Source organism: Alosa pseudoharengus, unplaced genomic scaffold, assembly GCF_046254945.1.
Source record: "Alosa pseudoharengus isolate Yale_2024_CS ecotype anadromous, Long Island Sound unplaced genomic scaffold, YU_APseudo_1.1 YU_APseudo_1.1_scf_12, whole genome shotgun sequence".
NCBI lineage: Eukaryota > Metazoa > Chordata > Actinopteri > Clupeiformes > Clupeidae > Alosa > Alosa pseudoharengus.
Window position 1 is genome coordinate 14,952,420 of NW_027468587.1, and position 21,265 is coordinate 14,973,684.

At 39.6% G+C, this 21,265-nt stretch overlaps 2 protein-coding genes across 4 annotated transcripts; one reads left to right on the forward strand and one right to left on the reverse strand.

Moving 5' to 3' along the window:
- Positions 1-6,086: 6,086 nt before the first annotated feature.
- siglec15l (sialic acid binding Ig-like lectin 15, like) lies at positions 6,087-9,407 on the reverse strand. Of its 3 annotated transcripts, XM_076279430.1 has the most exons (8): positions 9,318-9,407; positions 8,179-8,562; positions 7,529-7,888; positions 7,367-7,406; positions 7,207-7,238; positions 6,944-6,997; positions 6,729-6,758; positions 6,087-6,642 (listed from the first exon to the last, which is right to left on the reverse strand). In XM_076279430.1, the coding sequence occupies exons 1-8, from the start codon at positions 9,358-9,360 to the stop codon at positions 6,617-6,619; spliced, it is 969 nt and encodes a 322-aa protein (XP_076135545.1). In that variant the 5' UTR covers positions 9,361-9,407; the 3' UTR covers positions 6,087-6,616. The 3 variants fall into 3 exon arrangements, 1 of the variants encoding a protein (XP_076135545.1); XR_012986123.1 differs by lacking the exons at positions 6,087-6,642; positions 7,207-7,238 and having other exon boundaries at positions 6,741-6,758; positions 7,331-7,406; XR_012986122.1 differs by lacking the exons at positions 6,087-6,642; positions 6,729-6,758 and having other exon boundaries at positions 6,946-6,997; positions 7,331-7,406.
- Positions 9,408-11,017: 1,610 nt separating this feature from the next.
- On the forward strand, positions 11,018-12,984 carry LOC143119615 (sialic acid-binding Ig-like lectin 15). Its single transcript, XM_076281237.1, has 3 exons — positions 11,018-11,072; positions 11,648-12,031; positions 12,476-12,984. Exons 1-3 carry the CDS (start codon positions 11,018-11,020, stop codon positions 12,901-12,903), a joined length of 867 nt encoding a protein of 288 aa, XP_076137352.1. The 3' UTR covers positions 12,904-12,984.
- Positions 12,985-21,265: the final 8,281 nt, after the last annotated feature.

Genomic DNA, 21,265 nt, shown 5'->3' on the forward strand with positions numbered 1-21,265 from the left:
GCCGCGGGCAGCCGCAGCAATCGTCTCAGCCTGAAAGTATAGCACGGGCCAACTCTGCAAGTCCTCTCAGGGGCACTAAAGGGCTTTGCTACCAGTGTGGGGAGGCGGGGCACTTCAGGAGAGAGTGTTCTAGGTCACCCAGCCCGTCCGCTCTCCACAAGACAACAGGCGAGCGTGAAGCAGTTCGTGAGCGGGCCCAGTCCCCAACACTGACTATCAGTCATGCCACTAACCGAGGTCCAAGCCTCCACATAGCAGTGAAGGTCAATAACATTCCGGTCCAAGCTGTAGTAGACACAGGGCCTGATGCAACCATTTTGTCTGAAGGACTTTACAAGCAACTCTATGGAGATGAGCAGCAAGCCCTTGAGATGGCAGTTCTTCACAATGCAGAGTCCAACAGTGAAATGTCAGCCATGAGTGGAGTGCAAATGGTCTTCCAGATAGGAACCCACACATTTGATTGGGATGTTTATGTGGCCCCAATTCATGATCGTCTTCTTTTGGGCCTGGATTTCCTCAGAGCTGCGAACGTCACAATTGGCACAACTATTGGCACCATAGGCTACTAGCCAAAACCCATTACAGATAGTTTCGGTAGATTACTTTGAATAATGCGAGAATGTCTTCTTTTGACTGATGGCAGGGTGCCTTGCATCGTGTGTGCATTCAAATTAACAGGGTTTGCAAACGTGATCTCATATTTGTTTAGTTCACGTTTTAGACTATTTTTTCCATTGCTAAACCTGCTAAATCCATTGCCAACCTGGTGCCTTGCACTGGGTGTTAATTCAAAATAACATGGTTTGCAAACGTGATCTCATGTTTGTTTTAGACTACTTTATCCTTTGCTACTAGCTGGTTCTGTAACCCATAACAGATAGTTTCGATGGGTCATTAGCATATTATGATGCACTGCAGGCTCAGATCAGTGACCGTGACAGGGGGAGGCTTGATCTTAATGTCATGTAAATGAGGACCATTGTGTTCCCCTCCCATGGATTGAGGGAGAAAGTAGTCAAATTGAAAAGCCTGATTTCTCAGCTTGTAGCTTTGAGATGTGTATACTTTAAAATGGCTACAACTTATTCAAATATTATCAGATCTCCATGAGTGAGACATCATTGGATAGCTTTGAAACTACACCTTTAGAATCTGTAAATAACTCAAAATGTCTCTGGGGAGACATGTGCCTGGTTTTGCCATGCCTGGTCACATATACCTTGACGACATCATTATCCTGGGCAAAGATGTGGAAGAGAACCTGGAGCGTCTTACAGAAGTCTTTGAAAGATTGCAAAGTTATGGGCTAAAACTGAAACCTTCAAAATGTCAGCTTTTGAAGGAGGAAGTCCTATTCTTGGGGCATGTTGTTAGTGGCGAAGGCATACGCCCTAATTCAGCACTGGTTAGGGATGTACAGGATTGGCCACACCCTTCAAACAAACGGGAACTCCAAGCTTTCCTGGGCCTGTGCAACTATTAGAGAAAGTTTGTCCCATCCTTTGCAGAACTAGCAAGCCCTTTGACACGTCTTTTAAGGAAGGAAATCCAGTTCCAGTGGGGGGAGGAGCAGAAAAAGGCCTTCCTGCACTTGAAGGAAAAGCTTACATCCTCTCCAATACTGGCTTACCCTACTAGCGAGGGGAAATGTGTCCTTGACACAGATGCATCAAACCACAGCATTGGAGCTGTACTGTCCCAATATCAGTGGGGAGAAGAAAGAGTAATTTCCTATGCGAGCAGCCACTTAACACCAACTCAGCATAGATACTGTGTAACCAGACGGGAATTACTTGCTGTGGTTAAATTCTCCCATCAGTTTCGCCATTATCTTCTTGGCAAAAGGTTCCTGTTGCGGACAGATCACAACAGCTTGGTATGGCTTTTCAGGTTTAAGAACCCAGAAGGGCAATTAGCAAGATGGCTAGAAGAGAAGCCAGTACAACTTTGAGATTGAGCACAGAGAAGGGAGGAGACACGCAAATGCAGATGCATTGTCGCGCAAAGATGCAGATGAGGGAGAAGAATGTGACTGCTATGAAGCTTTACAGCGCCTCAAACAAAGCTATCACTGGTATGGGATGGCGGGTGGTGTGGAACTCTTCATACATAAATGCCAGAGCTGTGCAGCACTCAAGACTGCTGGACCAACAAAGAAAGCAGCGCTGCAGTGTTACCAGGCTGGAGCACCCTTGGACCGCATTCATTTGGACATGCTTGGTCCCTTCCCTGTATCGGCGGCAGGTAACAGGTATATCCTGGTTGTAATAGACCAGTTCACACGGTGGGTGGAAGCTTCTGGTGTACCAGATCAAGGAGCAGAGACTACAGCAGGAAGACTGGTGTATGACTTTATCTCACGTTTTGGGTGCCCCCTGGAACTCCATAGTGATCAGGGTTGCAACTTTGAGAGCACTCTTTTCAAGATGTTATGCCAGCTTCTCGAGATCACTAAAACCAGAACTACGCCATACCACCCTGCTTCAAACGGCCAGGTAGAGAGATTCAACAGGACTCTCCTATAGATGATTCGCTATTATGTGGACCAGGACCAAAAGAACTGGGATGAACATCTTCCACTGCTTACCGCGGCCTATCGCAGTACTAAGTGTGGTCCATCAACCACACGACATATGGTCAGGAGCAGCAGAACTCAAAAGCAGGGCTTTGAACCGATTTTTTTTTCCAATCGGTTCGTTCCGAACAGAAACGGAATTATAACGTTTCCGGTCATGAGTTCCACCAATAAATTGACGTTCCTGAACCGGTTAGAACAAAAAAATACTGTTCCCGGAACGGTTAATTTCGTTCCTGTCAGCTTTTTAATGCTATAGAATTATGTCACATCTTTTTCATCCAGCTTAAACCAAATGTAATAATATTACAACCATTATTAAATAATAATAATTATATTATTATTAATAATAATAATTAAATAGGCCTACAATTATTTCAAATGTGTAGTTTATTGTTAAAAGAGAAAATTTCCACACAAACGTAACGACATTATTAAGACAATTGGTTATGCCACTCGGGCAGGCGCGCCTGCAGGTGTATGTCCGTACGCACTGTGCGTACCATCACTCAACAACGAGAGAAAATTTACCTTGTGTGTGTGTATATTCACACCATATTGGCCTACCATACCTTTCCAACTATGCACAGTATCCCATTAGTTGCATGCCATCAGGCTATTTACAATTTTCTAATAAGTAAAGTTAGTGAACACTTATCAACATTAACGCGCACACATGTTTGAGCAGGAGAGAATACGCACGCAGGCACGCATAGGCTACTTGTTTTTCTTTTACTCTGCTTTCTATATGGTTATCAGCACACAATGTTGAGCTAATTCACTAACTCAATACTCATCATGGATATCACAAGTTTAAACAACAAAAACAGAAAGGATGGAGGCAGCAAAGCTAGAGCAGCTATTCAAGATGGTCAAGAACAAGGTTGGCTAAGCAATTGGTGTGCTTGTCAGAACGACTGCATTACAGCTGTTTAAAGCCAGAGCATTAATTCCTGCAAGCGCCCCTGCACTAACTCGGCAACAACAAATTCCAACTGTCGGGGGAAAAGGCCATCCAGTAGGCCTACTCATACCGTAACAAGCCATCTGTGCATTAGGCAAATAGAGGTGTTGGCACCATTTAGCCAAATATTCGCTAGTCCATCATTAACGTGGAGTCGACAAATATAGCTATTGTTATTGTGTTTGGAATGAGCGTTTTAATTAACGATGGATCGTAATTTACCTCTTATTTAAGATGTGGAGTGGAGACTTTGTAATCCACCGCTCTCTCTCCATTCAGTCAGCGAATGTCTGATGTGATGTCACACAAGTGAACCTCAGCGTCATGGTAACGTGCGCAGGAAAATAATTACTTTTTTTTTTAGTTAATTAGGCAACGAAAACTTTGAGGAACGAAATAAAACCGGTATTAACCGGTTACCATTATTTTTAAATAAGTGTTCCTGTTCCAGAACATAAAAAATAATAACGTTTCCGGTTTCGTTCCTGTTCCCTGTAAAATACAAAAAGTTCCCGGTTTTCATTTTCGTTCCTTGAACCGGTTCAAAGCCCTGCTCAAAAGGGACAAGAACGAGGTTCCGGAGTTCTTGAGTGAACTGGAACAGGGCCTGAAAGAGGCACAGGAAACCGCTAGGGAACACCTAAAAGCTGCTCAAGAACGACAGAAGCGGAGCTTTGATGTCACAACTAAAGGAAAAACATATGCTGTTGGAGATTTCGTCTATGTCAAGGACAGTACCAAGAAAAAGGGATTTAGCCCTAAGCTCCAGCCGCCATGGAAAGGCCCCTGCATCATTGCCTCTTGCTTGGGTCCAGTGCTGTATGAAGTAATTGAGAGGCGAGATAGGAAGATCCTGCACCATGACCGTCTGAAGCCCTATACAGCTGACATGATACCTGGATGGATACGACGAAAAAGGCACGAGATTCTCCAGAGAGACCATCCCCCACAGCGTGCTATCGACTCGCTTGATGAACCCAGCAGTCAGCCAAAGAATTCCTCTAGCTCTGCGGATGAGGAAACAGGACAAGTGGGGCATGAAGGTCGCGGACGTCAAAGAACTGCGCGACAGCGCCGTCAGGCCTGCAAGAAAGCCTGTCAACCCACCCCGATGGAAAGGGCGCCACTGAACCAGCCTGACAGTGTTCCGACACCCCCACAGCACCTGACCACTTCACGAGGTCGTGAGGTCCGTCCCCCTGTCCGTTACCAATTATAAATGGACTCCCATCATTACAATCAGTTGTGACATGTTATGCTAATGCTTCAACGACTCATTTATTCTTTGACTTTTATTAATGATGATTTGTAGTTTTAATTAGTTACCATGTTAAAATGTGTTAAGTTTACATTTGAGTTGAACTTGCATTTGTACTGAAGGGACTCAGTATTCTTGGAGGGGGGCAGTGTAATGTATGCCTGCTTTTAGTTCAGTTAACAACCTTAGACAAAAGTAAAGACATGACAATATTTTCACATGCAAATTAGGTTTCTGGTAAACCGTTGTGGTTAACTTCTGACAGTGTTGCAGCAAATTTGCAGCAATGCATGTCATATGCAAATTAGGTTTGTCACCAGCAGTTCACTGGAAGTTTGCCATCATTGGCTAAGTGTGGTGGCAAATCACTGGCGAACACATTTACCACTAGTGGCAAACTTCTCATTGTTGCCAAAACTTTGCTGGAAGTTTGCCTCATTTGACAACATTGGCAAACTTCTGGCAATATTTTCTAGTGAATTCATTTGTTTCACACAAATCACTCACAAGTTTGCTGCAAATCTGCCACAAACATTTAATTTCTTTAAGGGCTACTATACACAGAAATGTCTAACCTGTTAAGCCTTTTTAAGCCATTTTGCTTGACTAATTGACTGCAGTAAATTAAACAACATTGATGATTGATTTTAATAGTCAACTATTCATCAGTTGATGCAACCTACCAACAGAGCAGCCAACATGGCAGCCTTCCTGAGAATTTCTCTTGGATTGTCAAGTAAGCACTTTCCTTCATTAATGTTTTGTTGAATTAGCTTCTCAAAACTTCCAGAAGGCTCAACAGTGGTGTCAGGCGTCCTGGACCCAACCTCCTCTCAACACTTATTGGGTTAGGACTTTTGTCACAATCCATCAAATACACCAACATCAAGACACCAACAAAAACCACTGTAGATGTGACACGATTCAAGAGTTAATTCAGGTTGTAGTATGACCCCAAGTAGTTTGTGAGTGCCTTAGCCATAGCAATGGGCTTGCCTTTATAGCAGCCTTAGACAACTTCTGTGAACCGCCTTTCAGTGACTGTCCCTGAAAAGCAAAATCCAACAGAACTGTTGTGGTAGACTTAGCTACAAAGCCTGGTCTAACACTTATCTCCACTGCAGTGACCATAATAGCCTTATATTGCATAAACAAATAACCTGTGCCTCTCACTCCTGTCCAACTAAACAGGCTTTCAATCATCTCCCCAGTTAAACTGTGGTTGTGACTTAATTGGCAGCAGTTTGTTACAAGAATAATTTGAAAAGCCATGCCCATGACAAGGATAATGTTTTAGTGTTTTTATTGTTAATTTCTTATGGCACAAAACTGATCAGACTAATTAACATATTCCCCTACATAATCAAGTTAACTGAGCAGAACATGCATTAGGGTAGTTTTGATTATTATCCCAGCAGGGAATATATTTAATTGACCTTTTGTGGATACCACATAAAAAGAGCACACATATAGTGTGGATAGTTGTGACATTGTCACAAACAAGTGTATGATGACATCAGTAAAGTAAATTTCACATAGTTAAACTAAACATTGAAACATTGGTACTCACATTATATGGGGTTGATCATAATAACTCAAAACACATTTTCATACAATGTATACATGTCAATAATTCGTGTTAATGGTAAATGTTTCATTAGAGAAAATGTAGCCTGCCAAGTTATTTTTATTGTCACAGTTTTTATGACAATGTAGAAAAGGAAAAGAGTATCATTGGCATCGCACATACTTTGAGGACTGTGACACCTCAGCCTCTGCTCTGCTCGCTCTTCAGTCTGGAGCAACAGATGGTCTCTCAGTTCACATCAGAATAAATGATATCTGGAAAGTGACATCAAAATGTACAGTATGTGTGGGCAACATCAGCTTTCTTATCATCAGCCATATCAATAACTACATATACTTACCATTTTCCACTCTGTGTGGTGCTCTTGTACCTTCAAAACATATGAAGTGGTGTTAATATTAGAAGATGTGTATTGTAATATACTGTGAAACATTTACATTTAATAAATAAAAAAATCTTAATACAAAACACTTCAAGCATCATCTTTTTTTAAAATCATTATTTCAGAAAACGTGACAGCAGACATATCTGTATAACACATACTGTATCACTTACTTGGACTGCTTTGACTATGATCTATGTCAACATAAACTAGCTCCTGCTCGCCATCTAGTGGATAAAGAGAGTGCATGTTTATTATAGTCCTCACAGATTCTTGCAAAACGATTTCGTCATTCAAAATGAATGTTGAGATCGCTCACGTATTTCTGAGCAGTTTGCCAGATCGGTTTGGACATAAGTGTGAATAAAATGTACTAGTGTGTAAAAAAAGTTATCTACATGAATGCAAAATATGAATTTGTGCAAAATAAACTTACTTGGGTCAGACATGCTTGTTTTCTGGCTTTCTCTGAATGTAAAGGATATAGCATAATTGAACTCATGATTAGTTTATCATGATTTGTTGTATTTATATGAAAATCCAAACATTCTTTTCCATACCAGCAATGTTGCTTGGTATTTCATACAAGCACCCACCGATTTTGAAAACACCAAATGTCCATTTTCAGGGAGGCTCCTTAAATAAAAATAATAATAATAATAATAATAATAATAATAATAATAATAATAAAAACAGAAGGTAAGAAACAACCACAAACTCACAAATTCAACATATTCATTCATGTCTTCTCTACATACCACTCCTCTTCATCCACAGCAGGGAAGCCACCACCACCAGACCAGCCAGCAGCAGCAGCCCAGCCACCACACTCAGAGACAAGGTTAGGGCCGTGGGCCCTTTGCTGGGGGGGAACACCCTCATGTGGGAGCCCAATGAGTTCTTCGCCCGGCAGGTGTAGTCCCCCTTGGTGGATATACGGATGGAGCTCCTGATGGTGTACTTATCCTGCGGGTCAGCTTTTTTGACAGCTGCCTGCTCCTGCCCGTTGGATGAGGAGAACCAAGTGACCTCTGGTGGCGGATTCCCGACAGCCACACATTCCAGAGTGCTGTTGTCAGGGACAGGCTTCTGGGAGAGGCTAATGATACAGGCTGGGCCTTTGGGAAAGGCATGTACACATCAGAACAGTGTGTTTCAGATTACTTCACTGAATCAGATCTATTTGTGAAGTTTGCAAACGAAAACCTCCACTGGAAGCAATCAGACAGATGATGTAGTAATGTGCATATGAATGTCACACATTTCATAGGCTACAGTTACACATATTAACAATCAAATAAATCTATAAAATGAATTATAAATTATAATAAATTATAAACAAAAACAATATTAACATTTTGTGGGATAAAGAAAGCGCCTGTCACTCTTTGATTACGTATAATCTGACCTGTGACGTTGAGTGTGGTTCCAGGACTACTCTGGTATTTGTTATAATCCAGTTCGACCCGGCAGAAATACATGCCAGTGTCGTTCAGCCACAGCTTGCTGACCAGCAGAGAGAGCTCCCTGTGGCGGGGGTCGCCGCTGAGAGAGAAACGCCCTGCAGCCATGTACCCAGAGCACTCGTTTCCAGTTGCCCCTGTGCTGTTCATCAGTGTACATTTAAAGAAGGGTTCGGCATAACGATCGCCTTTTCTCCACAGAACGCTTATCTGACCCGTGTAGGTGTCCTGGTTGGGGTGGGAGAAGCGGCAGGGCAGCGCCACTCGCTCCCTCTCTGAGCCGTTCACCTGAGGAGGGGCCCACATCTCCCACGGCACAGACTGACATCCTGTGAAGATTCCATATGCCATTTTACAAACATTCAACATAGAATATATTGAATTAATATTTCTGAATGAATGTATCAATTGTCTATATATGCATTGTAAGTAAAATCATGAAAGCCTTTTTCTCATTCATGCCCAATTGTGCTCAGATGCAATTTAGAGTGATGTGAAAAGTGAAATGTAAAATTGATTGACATGATAGACAAGTCTGTCTTAAAGAGGGAATCGTAAAGTCTGTGTTCCTTAACATACAACAGCCTTAAGCAATAGTTATGGTTATGGTTATGGTATTTAGCAGATGCTTTTGTCCAAAACAACATACAACAGTAAACTATTTTAAAAAGTTGGTACACCAAGGAGAACAGCAATAATAAACAACAATGTCAATTAGATCAATAGCCTAATGAAAATAAATACTATAATATACTAAACATAATAAACTCTTAATAATCTAAGTGTAAGTTGAACAAATATGCCTTTAGACCCCTCTTGAAAGACCCAAAACTTCACAGGAACGGAGAGCACTGAGCAACTCATTCCACCAACAAGGAACCACTGGAGGAAAAGAGCCTTGAATTTGACCTAGTGTTTATGCCTGGTCGACACAGACGCTCATCAGAAGACCAAATTGACAAAGTAATCATTGACAAAGTAATTACCATATACCGATTACTGTTTCTGTGAATCCCTTTCACCCTAAACAGACATCAACTTGTATAAAACTACTAATTTGTGGAACATGAGTAGATTGGCCTACCTGTTACAGTGAAGACGAGTGTAAGAAATACAAACAATATCATGTTTCAAACAACACCAACTTGGCAAGTGGGAAGTCAAGCCAAGTGTGAGGAGGGAGTTGTGAAATGGTTTGTTAAAAAGGCCTCTTACTTCCTGTGCACTGTCAGCACAATTATTTAGAAATATTCTGAAAGACTTTCGATTTGTGAAACCATGTGCTCTACCTTGGCATGCTATATGTAAGAGCAGTGTAGGGAAGTATATAGTAATTGAATACATGTATTCCAAATTACGTATTTAAAATACAGTTTTAAATACAGTTACAATTTAAATGGGTGGTATTTATAATACAGATACACTGATAAATTAAAGGGATTACATTTTAAATCATTTTAATACGTAGGCCAAGGCTTTTCAAACTCAAATTCAAATATGAACCACAACGTGTAGCCTATATATCTTTCAAGTGGCTCCTTTCTCTTTCCCTCTCTGTTTACATTCATAGCCTAAATGAAAAACGTCTCTGGAATAGAATATATATAGAAAAATATGTTTTGTTGTAGGCCAATAGAGCCTATATCCAGCCAAAATGGTTTAGGCCAGTATAGGTTCTTATTTCTTGACAGGGTGTTCTGCAAAAAGGCATGTTAATCCTTGTGTGCTGTTAATTTCAAAGAATCTGTGTATACTTTGTTTGGGATTTGGTAGCCTTTTAGCCTATACAGACCAAGCATCTCTGTTCTGTCTTTGACATTATGACATTAAGTGTTTCATAGCACATAGGTTTATATCAGTCCTCACTGTAAAGCAGGTTTTGGGTTTACATAACCTCACATAACTGTTTCATCCACTGCTAATAAAATAAAATACAATGCTGATGTAATTCAAAATATTTATTTTGATAAATAATTATTTTGATAATAAAATAGATTACTTTGAGTAATCTATCAGAATATGTTACAAAATATATTTTAGGGCATGTATTTTCTGTAATCTGTAGTGGAATACATTTTAAAAGTAACCTTCCCAGCATAGGAGTCAAAGGTTTTTTAACCTTTTGTCAACAGCTGCTTTCTATTTGTACTCTCTGATGTAAGGGCTAAATGTCCACAAGTGTCCTCTCTCCTCTCACAAGTGTCCTCTCTATGTCTCTTTACCAGAAATCAAGTGTCTGCTCTGTGTCTGTTTACCAGAAATCCCTGTGAGTATTCTGCTTGCAATCACTAGAAACTCACAAGAATTCAGACAGTACATTCTGAAGTTCACATTGCTACATTTCCTGCTCAGTTGCAAATGGTTACAATTCCATGAGTCAACAGCTCATCCTGCAGTAAACAAATTAACTCAGCAGTCTGCGAGTAATACACATATCAGACGTGCACATGTCACATCAAAACTCCTTCCAATGTATCTAGACAAGGGCCAGTTTTATTGAACGCTTATAACAGCTCAAATCAAATTCCAATAGACGAAACGTTGTGTGATCCATGTAGCTTTTTTCCTCAAGCGATTTCATGAGACAGTGTGCATGATACATAATAAGCATTACATTCAGGGTACTGTAGTAGAAGACAGAGATAAAGGGATAAATGACTGTCCCTCTGACTGACGGTGTGTGTGTGTGTGTGTGTGTGTGAGTGCTGTTGAGTCATGCCAAGAGAAGGGCGCAGACACGGAGCTTGCTGACCACAGGTTCCGTCCTCACACTGCACCAGCGCGATGAACACACTGCTTCTCTACTCAACCCTGAGCCTCCTGCTCACACACACTGAAGGTAAGGTTCGGATGACCAAAGGTAAACAGACTGTACTGTTGACTTTTTGTTTCATGACTCATTTGTTTCATCATTCATCCTCTGAATGCTTTCACAAATATGCATCTATATACTGTAGAGTCATATATGAAGACTCATCTGGAGGAGAACTATTATGGGTTCAACAGGGTTCAAGATATTTTAAAACTTAAGATTGTTGACAACATATGGGGGATCGTGGTATATTTCTTTGTTGTCCCTGTTGTAAAATTCAATTTGTCAATTGACACAAATGCTCTTCGTGTTTACATCAAATTTGAGAGAAAAATTATTATGTTCTAACATACTTTGAGGAGTCATATGTTGTATTTGGTCAAATGCAGAGATACAATCTGAAACTCTTTGAGGTACACATTTTGGATTGAATTATTGTATTCTTTGTGGTTCTCTTACTTGCTTCTTTCTTTTTGGATATAATGCACTCTGGTCAGCCACTGCTTACTTTTTATCATTTAAATTAAACCTGACCTGACCTGAAGAACGTACTGTATGTCTGTACATCACCTTGAGTGTGGATCTCCTTCGCTCTGCTCCAGCGTCCACTGACGATGGCTGGTCTATGACCATGCCCGCCGAGGTGCGGGCCATCGAGGGCTACCCCGTGGTGCTGCCCTGCTCCTTCACCCACCCTCACCACACGCACCACTCCTCCATCCAGGTGGCGTGGCGGATAGGCCACTGGCCCGGGTCCACTACACTCTTCCAGTGCACCAGCCTGGACGACAGCCACCGTTGCCAGGCTCGGCCCAGCCAGGACCAGCGCTACCGGTTGGAGGGGAACCCGCGGGAGCACGACCTCTCACTGCGCATCAGCAGCGTGGCGCTGCAGGACAGCGGCCGCTACTACTGCCGTCTGGAGGTGCCCGGGCACCCGCCTGCCGTCTTCGAGAATAAAATGGGCACGCGACTTCGAGTTGAAGGTTTGTGAGTGGCCACTGGGTACTGATCAGACATGTCAAATTCATGACAATCAAAGACAGAGGGGGGTGGCCAGCAGTAGTTACCCCCCCCCCCCCTCAAGTTTTTCACCCAAATATTTTACATGACACAGAAATAACGTTTATCCTAATAATGTTAGGAATGTTAGTGATCTGACAACCCAATTAGCCTTAATCAACCCTTTATCAACTAAGCAATTGATAAACTATGTATCAATTTGATACTGCTGTTGCTATTTGAGGCTGTGTTTGGTTCATTACTCTATTATATCATGGATAGTTGGTAATGTTATGGATATGTGGGCCCTTCAAGTTTCAAAATGCTTGCTACAGCCCTGAAAGAGAAAATAAATATATTGTTTGTCTTACTAACTAACTTCTAGGCTTGTTGTGAACAACCATTTATCTTTGTCCCTTTGGGTATAGCTCCCCCTCGCATTCTAGGTTTGTCTGTGGTGCCCAGTGAGGTGTCTGGGTTCAAAGCCCTGTGTCGCGTTCAGGGGTCCCCCTCACCCGACGTCCAGTGGGTGGGGCCAGAGGATGTCATAGAGGGAGCTCCAGCCTACCCGCTCCAGCAGGTAGCCCCCAGCCAACACCTGACCTTCAGCCAGCTCCAGGATGTCCAGGCTGGGGGACAGTACACATGCGCAGCCTCTAACCCGCTGGGGAAGGACCAGGCCACCCTCTTTATCCTGCCCTCCGCCTATGTGGAGTCCGGCCTGGAGACGAGCCCCTCTCCCCTGCTGCTGCTGTTCTCCGTCTCCCTGGGCGCCAAACTGGCTCTGCTCCTGGGGGTGGCTGTCTGGGCGGCTAAGGGACACCTCAGCTCATGGCTCAGCTGCGTGGCTAATTGAAATACAAATATTTCAAACGTGAAATATTTGAATACACGTGAGAATGCAGACATACCCTACCTCTACCCTACCTATGCTCAAGAAGCTCAGAAGCAGTTCTACAAAAGTTTTCACCTAATTAGATAAATATATTTATTTAGAAGGCTAATAACACTGGAATTACAATGTCATTTAAAATGTCTTACTGTAACATGTTTTTGTAATGATCTACTTATTGTGCTAATATTGTACTTCCTCTTTGTCATAATGATAACCAAAAATAAACTCAAAACACATGACATCCTTTCCACTTCTCGTTCCACTTCTATAAGCTGCAGTGGCGAAGAGACTAGCAGTTCACTTCTGTAACAGTCCTTGTCTTCCTTGGAGTCATTGAGGGCTACCCCGTGGTGCTGCCCTGCTCCTTCACCCACCCTCACCACACGCACCACTCCTCCATCCAGGTGGCGTGGCGGATAGGCCACTGGCCCGGCTCCACTACGCTCTTCCAGTGCACCAGCCTGGACGACAGCCACCGGCGCCAGGCTCGGCCCAGCCAGGACCAGCGCTACCGGTTGGAGGGGAACCCGCGGGAGCACGACCTCTCACTGCGCATCAGCAGCGTGGCGGCCGCTATTATTAGTGCTAATATTGTACTTCCTCTTTGTCATGAAGATAAACAAAAATGAACTCAAACACATGACATCCTTTCCACTTTTCGTTCCACTTCTATAAGCTGCAGTGGCGAAGAGACTAGCAGTTCACTTCTGTAGCATTCCTTGTCATATGGTATGGAGTCAAACAAATGTACTGACATTTACTGATTTAATTGCAAAAAGCTTAAGTCACAACAAGATGAATCCGAGAATATTGCTTTCTGTGTGTGAATTTCAAGAGGTTCAACTCTTTGCCTCATTTGTTCCATTCAATATATTTGAAGATGATAAAGGATAATAACAAATATGTAATAATAACTAGAAAAGCATTTCCTGAAGGAAATACAGTGCATGAAAATGCAAAAATATGATGAGTTTATATGGTTAAATTATTTGCTTGGTAGATAAGGTTTAATATAGTTGGAATGACTGAACAGTTAAATAGGTTGATAATTTAAATGGTTAAATTATTTAGGTAGATAGTTGACGATAACTAACAGTTGGAATGGCTCCAATGTTTGCTAGCAGTTATGCTAACTATGTTAACAAAGATAATAATGGTAACCAAGTTACTATGCTAACTAGCAGGCTAACAATGTTAAAATGCTAACTATGCTAACCATGTGACTTAGCTAACCTAGCTAATCATTTTTAGTAGTTATGCTAACAATGCTAACATGCTAACTATGCTAACCATGTTACTTAGCTAACCTAGCTAATCATTTTTAGCAGTTATGCTAACTATGCTAACTAACATGCTAACATGCTAGCATGCTAACTATGTTAACCATGTTACTTAGCTAACTTAGCTAATCATTTTTAGCAGTTTTACTAAAAATGCTAACTAGCATGCTAACACGCTAGCATGCTAACTATGCTAACCACGTTACTTAAATAACTTAGCTAATCATTTTTAGTAGTTTTGCTAAAAATGTTAATTAGCATGTTAACATGTTAGCATGCTAACTATGCTAACCATGTGACTTAGCTAACTTAGCTAATCGTTTTTAGCAGTTTTGCTAAAAATGCTAACTAGCATGTTAACATGTTAGCATGCTAACTATGCTAACCAAGTTACTTAGCTAACTTAGCTAACTAGCTACAGTGGGTAGGAGTCATAGTTGATGACAAGTAACAGTTACAATGGCTGAACAGTTAAAAAGTTCAGTAGTTTAAAAGGTTAAATTGTTTAACAGTGAAATATTGTAGTGAGGACTTTTATTTTGAAACAGTTTTTGGCAGAGGAAGCAGTTGAACAGGATGTGTAGTCTTAATAGGGCCAGTTTGTATGCTTAAAGCCTGAGACTGGCAGTTGATGCAGCTGGCCCGAACACCTGCCATAGGATTCTAATTGCTTAACGGCTCTATTGTGATGTCATCAGCCCATGTTAAGTCTATGGGGAAATTTTGAACAGTTTTTAATTAATAGTTTAAAAAGTATAAAAGTTACAAAGCTGAAAAATACATAGCAGGCATGTCCTAAGTAAGACCTAAGTAACATAGTTTGAATGAAGTTTCTACGTTAAACGGTTGAAGCTGCATTAAGTGCGTTAGAAGAATAAGAACTAGAAAAGCATTTCCTGAAGGAAATACAGTGCATGAAAATGCAAAAATATGATGAGTTCATATGGTTAAATTATTTGCTTGGTAGATAAGGTTTAATATAGTTGGAATGACTGAACAGTTAAATAGGTTGATCATTGAAATGGTTAAATTATTTAGGCAGATAGTTGACGATAACTAACAGTTGGAATGGCTCCAATGTTTGCTAGCAGTTATGTTAACTATGTTAACAAAGATAATAATGTTAACCAAGTTACTATGCTAACTAGCATGCTAACAATGTTAAAATGTTAACTATACTAACCATATGACTTAGCTAATCTAGCTAATCATTTTTATTAGTTATGATAACTATGCTAACTAGCATGTTAACATGTTAATTATATTAACCATGTGACTTAGCTAACTTCGCTAATCATTTTTAGCAGTTATGCTAACTATGCTAACTAGCATGTTAACATGCTAGCATGCTAACTATGCTCACCATGTGACTTAGCTAACTTTGCTAATCATTTTTAGCAGTTTTGCTTAAAATGCTAACTAGCATGCTAACATGCTAGCATACTAACTATGCTAACCATGTGACTTAGCTAACTTAGCTAATCATTTTTAGGAGTTATGCTAACTATGCTAACTAGCATGCTAACATGCTAGCATGTTAACTATGCTAACCATGTGACTTAGCTAACTTAGCTAATCATTTTTAGCAGTTTTGCTAAAAATGCTAACTAGCATGTTAACATGTTAGCATGCTAACATGCTAACTATGCTAACCATGCTAACTAGCTACAGTGGGTAGGAGTCATAGTTGATGAGAAGTAACAGTTACAATGGCTGAACAGTTAAAAAGTTCAGTAGTTTGAAGGGTTAAATTGTTTAACAGTGAAATATTGTAGTGAGGACTTTTATTTTGAAACAGTTTTTGGCAGAGGAAGCAGTTGGACAGGATGTGTAGTCTTAATAGGGCCAGTTTATATGCTTAAAGCCTGAGACTGCAGGTGGCCTGAACATCTGCCATAGGATTCTAATTGCTTAACGACCGTATTGTGATGTCATAATCATAATGTTAAGTCAATGGGGAAATTTTGATTAGTTTTTAATTAATAGTTTAAAAAGTATAAACGTTACAAAGTTGAAAAATACAAAGCCCACATGTCCTAAGTAAGACCTACGTAACATAGTTTGAATGAAGTTTCTACGTTAAACGGTTGAAGCTGCATTAACTGCGTTAGAAGAAGAAGAATAAGTCAGAAGAAGAACTAGAAAAGCATTTCCTGAAGAAAATACAGTGCATGAAAATGCAAAAATATGATGAGTTCATATGGTTAAATTATTTGCTTGGTAGATAAGGTTTAATATAGTTGGAATGACTGAACAGTTAAATAGGTTGATAATTGAAATGGTTAAATTATTTAGGCAGATATTTGATGATAACTAACAGTTGGAATGGCTCCAATGTTTGCTAGTAGTTATGTTAACTATGTTAACAAAGATAATAATGCTAACCAAGTTACTATGCTAACTAGCATGCTAACAATGTTAAAATGTTAACTATGCTAACCATATGACTTAGCTAACCTAGCTAATCATTTTTATTAGTTATGATAACTATGCTAATTAGCATGCTAACATGCTAGCATGCTAACCATGTGACTTAGCTAACTTAGTTAATCATTTTTAGCAGTTTTATAAAAAATGCTAACTAGCATGCTAACATGCTAGCATGCTAACTATGCTAACCATGTGACTTAGCTAACTTAGCTAATCATTTTTAGAAGTTTTGCTAAAAATGCTAACTAGCATGCTAACATATTAGCATGCTAACTATGCTAACCATGTGACTTAGCTAACTTAGCTAATCAATTTTAGCAGTTTTGCAAAAAATGCTAACTAGCATGCTAACAAGCTAGCATGCTAACATACTAACCATGCTAACTAGCTACAGTGGGTAAGAGTCATAGTTGATGACAAGTAACAGTTACAATGGCTGAACAGTTAAAAAGTTCAGTAGTTTAAAGGGTTAAATTGTTTAACCCTTACAAGCCCGACCATTCTAATTTCGTTAAAATTTTAACGATGACCAATCATCTAATATCTCAGCTGTCCAATGACTGATTTTATTTCTGAAATCTTCCCCGTAATGCTGACAACATAAGCTTCAATTTGATATGATTGGTTAAGGGGTTTATGGCGCGAAATGTTTTGGATACTTGAAGATGAGTCTTGAAAAAATATTTTCACTTGAGTCAGTGCATTTCACGTGGACAGCCGGATGCCACCTGCACTTAAGTTGGAGTTTGCCTCGACTGGAAACCACAAAGCTGGATAAACTGAGGTAATATTGTTTTTACATCGGTTCTAGTTATGGTTTATCTTAATTTGAAGTCCTTAAATCATGTTATTTGACAGTAATATGCTTTCTCATCAGCGTCAACATTATGGCTTAGCGGGGGGCTAGTGCATCGTCACGTAACTTTAGCTAACTGTATAATTCTGAACTGCTTGCAATATTATCGTTTGCTTTTGATGTCAGTTATTTTCATTTGACAGTTTCATTTAAAAACCTGTTAGTATATAACCTGTAGGTAAGTTTGTTATCTAGTACCAATTTGCTTGTTAGGTAAGCCTTATATTGGCAAGACAGTATAGCAAACCAAAGCTGAATAAATCAATGGGCGCCGCGTTTCTAAGTTGCGTTCTCTTACATGAAATAAGTTGAGCGATATTTTTACTCCTCTCAATATGTAACGTTAGTTGTAGAAAATAAGATGTAAAATCACATATTCTGTCAGAAATGTAATTAACTTATTGCCTTTTCCTCCGGTTGTTATCTGTAGTGCAGTCTGTAGTGAACTATTTTAGCTTGCTAACTTCTAAATGACAAACATCAGACGTGCTTGTCTCAACATTTTCTAAGATGGCATGACTTGAAATAGATGAAGCACAACTCCTCAATATTTAGTTATAGAAAACATGATGTGAAATCACATATTCTGTCAGAAATGTCATTATTGCATTTCAGCAGTTTGTTACTAGGTGAAATGTAATCTGTCTTTATCTTGATGCCAGCCAGGCAATCAGATTTAGGGTAGCTAAACCCATGTGTAATACAATGACTTTTCATAGGCCTACTTAGAAATATTTCGAGTATATTCTGGGGATGCTTCAATAGTTTAGGCTACCTCTTCTTTTGTGTGCATACATGCACAAATCTGTAGTTTTGTCATTTTATTTTTTACATTAATAAAAGGTATTTGTATGATTTCGCTCTTGTTTCAGATGGAGGATGACAAGACCTACACAGACCTTCTCGCAAGCCTGAAGAGGTAGCTGACTGCTCATGAGCTTGCGCTCACAATGCTGAAGACCATGAGGGGATGGAGGAAGAAGGTATAGATTTATGTGCCATGCGTAGGATGGTGCAGACTAAAAAACTGTGTGAAATAGACTTGTTATGTTCTTTTTTACTCACATTGTTGTCCCAGGCATATGTGGTTTTACCGGAGGGAATGGGAGCTTGTGCTTAGTAGGCCATCATATGCAAACAGTGCAGGGGCATGGGACAAAGACCCCAGAAGAGTTTCACAGGTTTCTGGGATTGATCATTTACATGGGGTTCACTTCCCTCCCTAATATCCATTGCTACTGGGGAACCAAGTCTTGGCAGGGATCAGGGGACATTGACCAAATGATGAATACATATTGTGTACTCCAAAAAACGCAGAATACCAGAAAGCACTTTTTCTCCATTGACATTGCCGTTGTCAGTAGCTTCTTGTTATTTCAAGTTTGACAATGCAATGCAGAATCTGGTGTTGAACCTAGGTTTGGTAGCTACAACCAGAAAGAATTTGGAGGAAATCTATCACAACAGCTGGTAGGCATTTCCGTTGAAATTTCAGCCTCACCTTCAGCTGCTCCAACTACTACTCTGTCGTCTTCCCATCAAGTACATATTCCTGTACAGCAGGAGCTTGTTATAAAACAACGTACATAATAAAACTAAAGTAGCTTGTATGGCCCTGGAGTGTAACGGTAGGCAAATTTGTTTTATTTATAAACAAATTGCTGTCAGATTTGGCATTCTGCAAAAAGGGATGCGTTTAGTAATGAGTCATAGCTCTTCTGTGTTCAACCTTCAGGTTCCCCACCCCACCTTTCCCTATCCTCCTCTGTAAGTGTGTGTGTGTGTGGTTATGAGTTTGTGTGTATATGTGTGTATGTGTTTATTCTCCACAGGCTTGTTCTAAGTATGTAATCCACTTTCAAATGTTTAGAACACATTGAGTTTTGAGTGATGTTGATTGTATTCCTAGCTTTTCATGAATAATAATACATTTTATATATGTATATAATTTTCATATTATACTGATTTATATAAGGAAGTTGTATTTGTTGAATCAAATGTATTTTATGTCTCTTTTCCGAAATGGTCTTCAATGAATACAGTATACTTACTTCCTGTATTACTGGTAAGGTACAGTATGTTTTTTTTAAATGTCATTCTTATTGACTGTAGCATTTGCTTAAATACAAATAAATGGTTTATTCTTATAGACCAAATACATCTAAACCATTGTTTCTGACTTGATTATTAGTTTTTATGCATACTTTTATGTTGTTGGTGAGAAAGTGAATGTGAATTCTGTCAACATTCTAAATCCCGTTTCCTGCATTTTTTTACACTGATCACTAAAAATATCATAACTTTTGAAAGGTTAATGATATTCCAATACAGTTTTTTGTGTTAAATAGCCCACAACTTGCTGAACATTTCATACACTCTATATTTTTCTCTATCTTGTAGAGAAATATGATGAAAATTCATTTTTATGTGAATGAAATTAAATTTTGACAAATTCCGGATATACATTTGGAGAGGATTTTCAAATACTGTTCATTACTATATCAACATTACCATATGTATTTTACATAATTTCATAGAACTGATCCTTCTGATTACAATGGTATGTATATCCCATTGATGGTATGTATTATACTCAAGAAATAAGGTTTTTTGTGTGAGGAGGTCATCCAGCACCAAAAATGGAATGTTCGGCACGGGCACGAAAGGGTTAATGAAATATTGTAGTGAGGACTTTTATTTTGAAACAGTTTTTGGCAGAGGAAGCAGTTGGACAGGATGTGTAGTCTTAATAGGGCCAGTTTGTATGCTTAAAGCCTGAGACTGGCAGTTGAGATGAGGATTCTAATTGCTTAACGGCTCTATTGTGATGTCATCAGCCCATGTTAAGTCTATGGGGAAATTTTGAACAGTTTTTAATTAATAGTTTAAAAAGTATAAAAGTTACAAAGATGAAAAATACAAAGCCCACATGTCGTAAGTAAGACCTACGCAACGCAGTTTGAATGAAGTTTCTACGTTAAACAGTTGAAGCTGCATTAACTGCGTTAGAAGAAGAAGAAGAAGAAGCCTAGGAAGAACAGTACAGTGCATTTTCATGCACTGTAAAAAGCCTTGGAATAACAGTACAGTGCATTTTCATGCACTGTAATCAGAAGAAGCCTAGGAAGAACAGTACAGTGCATTTTCATGCACTGTAATAACAAAATCTTTATTATTATAAGTAATAACAATTTAAAAAGCTCTACACAATCAATAACCTTTTTATCTGTGTATCACATGTAAATAGTACAACTACGATGGCAAATGAACACTACAGATAACACCAATGACAATACAGCAATAGCTGTAATAATTAATGACAATAATGATTGAAATTAAACACCTAAGGACCTAAGGAATTGTTGTGTAAGCGCTTGAATCTACACCACTAGGTGTCAGTGTAATGTTACCTAATGTGGTAGCTGGTTAAGAGAAAGAATAAGTATGAGTTTGGATGTGGAGTTGTACTTGCTACCATGCTGAATAATTAAAGGGGTTATAGTTATACGACGGCCTCCTGTGCTTTTACTACTTTCAACATAACACTAATGCTTTTATACTGATTTACTCTTACTATCATCTTTAACTTTAACTTTACTACTTTCAAGATATTAAGTCGATAACTAGGCCTACACTATAACAACACAGAGTATTAAGGGCCTTGAGTAGAAAGACTGATGTGTAGCCGTTGCCTAGTCAACAGTCAACCTTCACTTTAACAGTAGGGTATGACTGGAGTTTTCCCTCAGATACTTCC

What these genes read in the sequence shown, in the direction of transcription:
- siglec15l (XM_076279430.1), bottom strand. Translation starts at nt 9,360, where the DNA reads ATGATATTGTTTGTATTTCTTACACTCGTCTTCACTGTAACAG. An exon ending in GCTGTGGATGAAGAGGAGTG is followed by an intron (nt 7,407 to 7,528) that starts GTATGTAGAGAA and finishes TTTTTATTTAAG; the next exon opens with GAGCCTCCCTGAAAATGGAC. An exon ending in ATTTGGTGTTTTCAAAATCG is followed by an intron (nt 7,239 to 7,366) that starts GTGGGTGCTTGT and finishes CTTTACATTCAG; the next exon opens with AGAAAGCCAGAAAACAAGCA.
- LOC143119615 (XM_076281237.1), top strand. Translation starts at nt 11,018, where the DNA reads ATGAACACACTGCTTCTCTACTCAACCCTGAGCCTCCTGCTCACACAC. An exon ending in CCTGCTCACACACACTGAAG is followed by an intron (nt 11,073 to 11,647) that starts GTAAGGTTCGGA and finishes GCTCTGCTCCAG; the next exon opens with CGTCCACTGACGATGGCTGG. An exon ending in CACGCGACTTCGAGTTGAAG is followed by an intron (nt 12,032 to 12,475) that starts GTTTGTGAGTGG and finishes CTTTGGGTATAG; the next exon opens with CTCCCCCTCGCATTCTAGGT.